The 7782-nt window shown below is 37.6% G+C and overlaps 1 protein-coding gene across 1 annotated transcript in view; it reads right to left on the bottom strand.

Annotated features, from left to right (window-relative positions):
• Nucleotides 1-1759: 1759 nt before the first annotated feature.
• Nucleotides 1760-7782, bottom strand: part of col27a1a (collagen, type XXVII, alpha 1a) — an 89995-nt gene continuing 83972 nt past the window's right edge. The window contains exons 56-66 of the mRNA XM_016681452.1: nucleotides 7281-7366; nucleotides 7146-7199; nucleotides 7021-7056; nucleotides 6884-6901; nucleotides 6732-6767; nucleotides 6618-6644; nucleotides 6439-6489; nucleotides 5865-6033; nucleotides 5665-5774; nucleotides 5368-5586; nucleotides 1760-5253 (exon numbers count right to left, since the gene is read on the bottom strand). Coding sequence (XP_016536938.1) covers nucleotides 5107-5253; nucleotides 5368-5586; nucleotides 5665-5774; nucleotides 5865-6033; nucleotides 6439-6489; nucleotides 6618-6644; nucleotides 6732-6767; nucleotides 6884-6901; nucleotides 7021-7056; nucleotides 7146-7199; nucleotides 7281-7366 — 953 coding nt within the window. The 3' untranslated portion in view covers nucleotides 1760-5106. The remainder of the gene's footprint in view (nucleotides 5254-5367; nucleotides 5587-5664; nucleotides 5775-5864; nucleotides 6034-6438; nucleotides 6490-6617; nucleotides 6645-6731; nucleotides 6768-6883; nucleotides 6902-7020; nucleotides 7057-7145; nucleotides 7200-7280; nucleotides 7367-7782) is intronic.

The raw sequence follows: 7782 nt of genomic DNA, 5'->3' as shown, positions 1-7782 counted from the left end.
TGTCTAAACATGCTAAGCTGTGTACGTGTTGACATTTAAGTGTTCCTTCAAGAAAACATGTGGTGAGTAGGGTGTGTTACAGCATAATTAACACTTACTCTAGGGAAAATGGTAATTATGCTATTTAGTGAAAAGAGTTTACAGCAATATATAATCTGGACTTTTTATGACATTCAAAAACAGTTCTGTAAGGAAGTGTAGAGGCAAGGTTAAGCAAACAGTCCAGTTTCAAATGAAAAATATCCAAATATCATTAGCGACACCATGTGGTGTAAAAGTTAACTTCAACCAGTGGTGACAGTAAGCGGTTACGGTCGGGTACTGCGTACCACTAAAAGATTTAGCGCAGGTGTTCTAACTATCTGTGTTACCCATTCATCCGTCCTACCTTGTAGTAATGCGCATGCGCACATCGACGCTACGTCACATACTGTTTACTCAGTAGATTTCTTATCAATATATCCTACCTTCGCACAAGCAAAGACAGATAGACATAGCTATCTATCCGTGCTACGGTAAGAAAAGCTGACGAGAAGCAGCTTTGGGCATGCGTGATTCAATTCCAACGTAGAAAGAATGGGGTTCAGTTCAGTTCACTTCAAATTTATTTAATCAAGGACAGCAGTTAAACAATGCTACATGTGAGGAAAAAAAAGAGAAACTGTTATTTTGTGCATAGATTAGAAAACCTATGCACAAAATGCATTTCTTGGTTGTACCTTTATTTAAAGACAGTAATATCAAAAGATAAAAATTCCTGTCATATTCACAGACAACCTACCTTGAATTTCTGTGACTATAAACAAGAAAAACATATAAATGTATTCAGAATGCTAATTCTCCATAGCAATTTAGGTCAATATAAATGAGTCTTCACATATTTGTTTTTGTTTTAGCCACTGTTTCGTCTGGGAATCGAAAACTCTAAGATCAGTTTCCATTTGTATTCTTGATGTTGGGGCCTCTGTCTGCAGGTGAGGTTTTCTGAATCAGGTTACTGTGGGACTGACCACCTGTCTGAGCTTGGAGAAGGGGTTTGGGCTCACGGAAGTGTAGGAATTCTGGCTCTTTTTAGGGAACCGGTGTTCTGACCATCAAACACCAGCTCTTTTGACTCGGATCACTAAAAAGAGTCGGCTCTTTCGGCTCCAAAGTGGTTCTTCAGATTTTATTTTGTTGTTGTTGTTCCTTAATTTATTATCCAACAGAAAAATGTAGCAACATGAGTGAGACCTCATAGTCTGAAATGACTATATTCAACAGCTCTTCTTCTTCTGGGTCACTCAGGGTAAAGTGAAATGTGCATTTTCAGTTTTAAAATATCATGTAACCAGACACCACCTTCTTTACATATGTATTGTTAAAAAGGTGAATAAACTATTTATCTTTAGCCTATATACAAAACATTGTGTAGGTCTATCATATGAGATACCAAATAAAATGCATTAAACCTTGTGTTTGCTTCTTCAAGGGATATGAATACTTTTTGAAAGAACAATATTCTTGCTCTGTTGTGTTTGATAAAGTACCTAAGTTTAGCTTAGTTAACCACTTTAACTACAATATTTTCCATCTATTGATGCTTTTTTTTTCTATAATGGTGTGAGAATTAATGTTCCAAGATGACACCCTCAGGAATCCTCAGACAAAAATTGTGTGAAACCAGTGTGAGTCTAAATAGAACACATACAGTACAGGTATTAACACCTAAGATGACATTACGGTACTTTCACTGAGGTAAACAGTAAAAATCCAGAGACAAATTTAAAGTATTTATTTAACAGACACTGAACAATGACTAAAGAGCGGACAAATAAGAGATGAATGCACCAGAAATGATCTCATTCAAAGTTTGATGGTTTGCTGCATTTGTCTGATATTTTCAAACAGGTTTTAATTACGAATGCAATAGAAAATCTTTGCTCATGTAAAATTATGAGGTATTCTTAGCTCATTTTCAGGAAAGATTTACAAAACAAAAAGTAGAAACCATTTTCACATATTTGCATAATTCCTTAAAACACAAGTTATAGAAGAGCACAGTTCTCATACAGTACATGGTTGATTAACATGAAAGAAATAAAAACAATAAAAAATTTAGAAAAATAAAAGAAATAATATTGCAATAAATTTGTTCTCTGGAGCCCCAAATTTACACATAAAAACCCCATAAACTCCAAGACCAGTTGGGAGCACGGCTATATAACATTGTCAATAAGAGTAGTTTTGCTTTAACTAACAAAAATTTGCGCAATCTGCAACCACATTAACAGCATTAAATAACATTAAATTAGCAAGAGGGGATTTACTGTATACAGCAAGGTTTACAGAATTATACACACTTGATTCCAGCTACAATAATTATTTTTTTCCCCCTCTAAAAACTATCTTCTAGTTGCTAAAAAATATTACATACAGCTCAGCGGGGCTTTGTACATATTTTTGGAAATGGTTTAAACCCTGCGATTTATGCCGGATATACACACAGAAATATTTGAGAAATGTAAAAAAAAAAAAGCTTAAATTTAGCTTTTATTTAAATGCAGAGTGGAAATGAAAAAAATAATTTGGCAATTATGTCATAATAAGTGGGTTCAGGATGTAGCGCAGTGTAATGGAATGGGTAAGTTGCATATAAACTTTTTTTTATTAAGCAAAGCCTGCATGCACTATATGCATTTGAATAATTTAGCAAAGTGGTGTATAACAGCACTATCACTAGCACCTTTGGAAATGTTCTTAGCACCGGGATAAAAGATGGAGGTTTCCGTTTTGATTCCTGTACCTGCTCTCCATTCTTCTGTGGCTCAGATCTCCTTTATGGACAGCCTCTACCTGTAGTCTTTGTGATTTTAATTGCTCAGCTGGTGCTGACTTTGTATTCTGTTTTGTATTCATTAATGAGGAAGCGAGAACCTAAAGCTGTAATCCACAGTTAGAGAAGATTTATTAAAACACTACTGAGAACTTAAGCTTGTCTTCCTCTTCCTCAGTCTGACATCTGTAGCCCTTCCAGTCATCAGTGGCATCCGTTTGTGTTTTGGCTTTGGTTAGTGACCACTGTCCTTCTCACAGCAAGAAGAAAATGTAAATCTTCCGTTCAGAGTACATAAATATATGAATTCTGCTTTTGGATAAATTCACCTATGAAATACCATCAACCTACGAGCACCAAAGGCAAGTAAAATGGCACCCCGTTTGACTTAAAAAAAAAAAAATCCTTCCATAAACAGCTTAAACCAGATACTTGCATACATTGTATTAAAAGACACAACAACTTTTCTCTTCATTGTCCGTCATGAAATCAAGCTGAATGTTTCCTGGTGTAGGGTAGTTACAAAATTTTTTACTATATGCTAAATATCAGAATGATCAAAGAGAGAATAAAAGCAATGCTTTGTACTTTTTATATGTTCTTTCTTTGTGTCTGGTAATTTGTCACTTAAACTGCATGACTGTGGGAAATATTAATCCCCAAGATTTCTATGGGACTGAGATCGGGGCTCTGCCAATCATTGTCCATTTGGAACGCTGCGGACAAGCTTTAATGTCCTGGATAATGTTTTGAGATGCTGCTTCAATATTTCAACATATTTCGTTTCTGTCCTCATCATGGGACCTATTTTGTGAAGAGCAGAACACCCTCCTGCAACAAAACACCCACACATTATTAGTATGCTGCCAACCCAATGCTTCATGCAGGGAGTGGTGTTCTCAGTCTTGCAAATTGCCTTTTTTTTCACCAAAAGTTGTCCCTGAGTGCATTTGCAAACTGTAATCAGACTTTTTATGTTGCTTTTGCCATGATGGCTTCTTCCTTGGAGAGTGGCCTTTCAGCACATATCGGCACAGGACTCATTTCACAGTGGATAATGAATCCCTCTTTCTAGCCTTACATTTCTGTTTTGGGGGTACTACACACATTAGCACCAAAACCTGCTCATCTCATAGATCCATAACTTGCCTCTTTCTTTAACAGAATGGCTGAATATCCTCATGGTGTTTGTATTTGTATGTAATTGTTTGAAGAGATGAATGTGACAGATTCAGGAATCTGGAAATTGTGGTACCCAAGGATAAACCAGACTTGTGAAGGTCCACAATTTTCTGTGTTTCTCTATCTTAGGAGATGCTTTTTTTTCTTTACAAGGAAGCAGTGCATTTAAGGTATTGATTTACAATAAAGCAACAGTCATGTTCCTCATTCAACTAAAACATTGTGAATTAACCCTACCAGAAGCTTGCAAAAATGACATCATAATCTGGACTTTACCCATCTTCTTAAAGCCACAGTTATCACATAGTGCATGCAAGCCTCTGAATTTGAACAGGATTTTTAAACATCTCTAAAAAAATGTCTTACTGTTCTGGCATTAAGAAAATCCAAATAACACAGCTAAAACAAGAGAAGCGTAGTCTAATTTGATGTTAGACATTGTGGAGAAAAAGCTTAAGTGCCTTTTTGCACAGTGTACTTTAGCATCTGGTTTTAAGCTCTATGTTCCAAAATATTTTTTTTTTACTTTTATCTATTGCACTTAAAGATTATTAATTTACAAAAGATATACATGTATAAAATCAATAATAGAGCATATATATATATCTATATTTACAAAATCCCAATTACTTTAGGTGCTATGACAAAATCTGAATATTACACAAAGTATACAGACTGTATACAATTGTGGAAATAAGTTACTTCAAATATCCACTGCTGAACTTGGCCTCCGTTCACTTAAAATGTCCTGGAGATGTTGCGTGGTATTTTATCCTTTAACATGGAGATCCTCCCGAAGGAGCTTGAGGAAGCATTTGTTGGTCTGAGAAGCCAGTAGTGCAAGAACTGCCCTGCTCCTGTAACCCCGCCGCCTTGCTCTCTCTGCCTCCTCCTTTTTTCTCTGCTTGCAGTCCACTAGGAGTTTGGTTGTGAAGCAGTGTCTGTTTTGGGCGGTGGGGAGTGGACGCAGGCAGTGAGTTTTTCCTCACTTGGACAATGTTTGGCCACGATTACATGACCTTTCTGGTCTCCGTGCCTGCATGAAGGTGATTTGTAGGGGGAAGTTGTCCATCCCTTTGTGCTCAGAAGACCGACCGACGCTGTGGCCCTCAAAGAAAGCAAACCGGACCGATCTCCAGGTGGTAATGTGAAGCGGAGTTTGTTTTTGGGAGGTTGTAGATGTCGATCACAGGGAGCAGGGTGGGATCAAGGAAATGGAACACAAACTGGGTCTGGTGCCAGCGCCCATCTTTTATCTAAAAACACAACAACAACAATAAATAAATACATTTTACTCAGCAGATTTGAAGATGGTGTGAGAGCATGAGGTCTGAAGTGCTTTACACCAGATTACAACATCTTAATCCTACCCAGCAGGAGTCCTCCAAAACGCTTGGCTCGAGCTCCCCTCCCACTTCAAACACTTCTCCGGTCCAGGCCTTGAATCTCACAGACCGATGGTCAGGGAGCTGATCCTCAGCTGACTTCCAAACTGAGATGTTCAGACAATGGATGGTGATGTGCTGAATAGCCTCTGAGCTCAGGAGGTGCAGGAAGTTCATTTGGACACGACCAACCTCGATTGTCGGCTGTAGGAGAAAAGAGATCAGTGCGACACTGCCCATTTGTGTAAATATTCATTAAACCTGCAGTTGCATCTTGTGTACCTTGGAAACCGTTATTGGTTTAAGGCAGGTTTGTCCACCACCAGTAAAGCTGCAGGAGACTTCTATTGTATCAGATGAGCAACCAAGATTGGGATCTATCCAATAAGTGCCTGAGAAAAATAAAAAAATCACAAATTTGATTTTAAAACTATCCAAGCGATGAAACACTCACTCTATCTAGCATAAGTGTCCCGTCTCACCGTCATTTAACTTCTGTTCACAACTGTGAAGGTCCCTGCAGATACGGGCGGGATTGTCCCGAGTGCCCAATGGGTTCTTCAGGCTCTGGATCAAGTTACTGAGGTAGTGGAGGGTCTTGAAGATCTCTGCACCCTGGTCGAGCATCGGCAGGTCCATTGCTGGTCTATGCTGGAGGACAGATGAAAAGAATCAAAGATTTACATTTTCTTAACTCGGTGCTAGCCATGCTGATAGCTAACATAATATTCTAAAGATAATTTAAGTATGTTTGCTTTACATTTACTGCCTTGATCATGTATTTTATTGTAATGTAGTTTCAGCTAGTTGGCCTGTTAAATATTGTCTTAAAAGTCCAACTTTGGACAAAAGTCAAAAAGCTACTATAATTGCTTTAAGGCAACCAAAACTGTTTAAAATGTTGCTCTTTTATTTATATTGATGCTTTTAAAGCAAAATTGCAAATTGCTAAAACTGAAATCAACACGTCAAAGTGTTATGAAAACTTAAGATTGGAAATCAACTACTAAAATCTAATCGGTGCACAAAATAACAGAAATATCGAATCTGACCAACCTGAGTCCTGACAGGAGTGACTGAATCAACAATCACAAGGCCATCTTCTTTCTGCAGAGCAGAAATCTCACATTAATCACCCATTTTATCAGTTTCAGTGCCAACTTTTGGAAATTATGTTTTAGTAAATCCCTTTTTTACAACTTGTAAACCTGAACAATTAGGATTAAGGTGCTTACAAATGAAAGAGGGATTGCAGGAAGGCCCTACAGAGAGGAAAAGAAGTTACTTAGACAATGAGTTTTCAGTGGCAGAAATGAAATTTGGTATTGTTTATTAAAGCTGAAACCTACTGGAGGTCCAGGACGGCCACGAGGTCCAGGTGATCCCTAATAAATAAAAAAAAGAACATCCAGTGGAAAGTCGTAAACTACTACGACATATGGGAACACTAAAACACCCATTTTTAATATTTGAAGGAAAGAAACTCAATATAAAGACATACCCTGGGACCTTGAAATCCCTGTGTTGAAAAAATAAAGACATGTATTCAGACTGGGAATGATCCATAATTTTGTTTTCATACGGTGCATAATGTTGACAGTATGTAAAACAAACCAGAAGCAAGTCTGAAATACTTACATTCTCTCCACGGTTGCCTTTTTGTCCTCTAGGACCCTGTTAGAAGACAATTAACAGACTAGTCAATACTGTAGGCAACATGAAAGATGAGAAAATTCAAGAGAAATTTAAGGTATACTACATACTGCACTTCCACTGGGACCAATAATTCCAACAGGGCCGACAACTCCTCTTCCACCCTGCATGAAAACGACACAAGAGGATAAAATGGAATGCACTGCAAAGCATCAGAAAACTCACTAGATTATTAAGCCATGTACCATTGCACCCTGTGGCCCCTTCGGTCCCTGTATGCCAGTTGGCCCAAAGTCTCCTGGAGGACCCTGAAAATGGAAGCACACCTCTATAAATTGACAGGATTAATTTACATTTTTCTCAAGCAAAATATGTCATTTAATTTGTATAATGGATAAATATTTAAAAAAAAAATATTGTAATAAGAACTAAAAAGTCCATACTTTTCCATACTTTGGATTCTCTTAAATCCATACTTTTCCAGGCTTAAATTTGTATAGTTCTGTATTAGCACCATCATTTTAACCTTAAACATGGATGGATGACTGGAAATATAGTTGGATTCATGGAGAGATGGATAAAAAAGGATAGACAGATGGATAATAAGACAGGTGAATGGATTGAGAGATAGAGGGATGCACAAATGGACGAATGACGGATGGACATTAAATTACTTTAAGATAAATCATCAACAAGACTGGCTACGGATATCGACTCAAGAATGGGGCCACAATCAGTCACCTCCTC

Source organism: Poecilia formosa, unplaced genomic scaffold, assembly GCF_000485575.1.
Source record: "Poecilia formosa unplaced genomic scaffold, Poecilia_formosa-5.1.2 Scaffold282, whole genome shotgun sequence".
Lineage (NCBI taxonomy): Eukaryota > Metazoa > Chordata > Actinopteri > Cyprinodontiformes > Poeciliidae > Poecilia > Poecilia formosa.
This window is presented reverse-complemented; position numbering and strand designations above follow the sequence as displayed.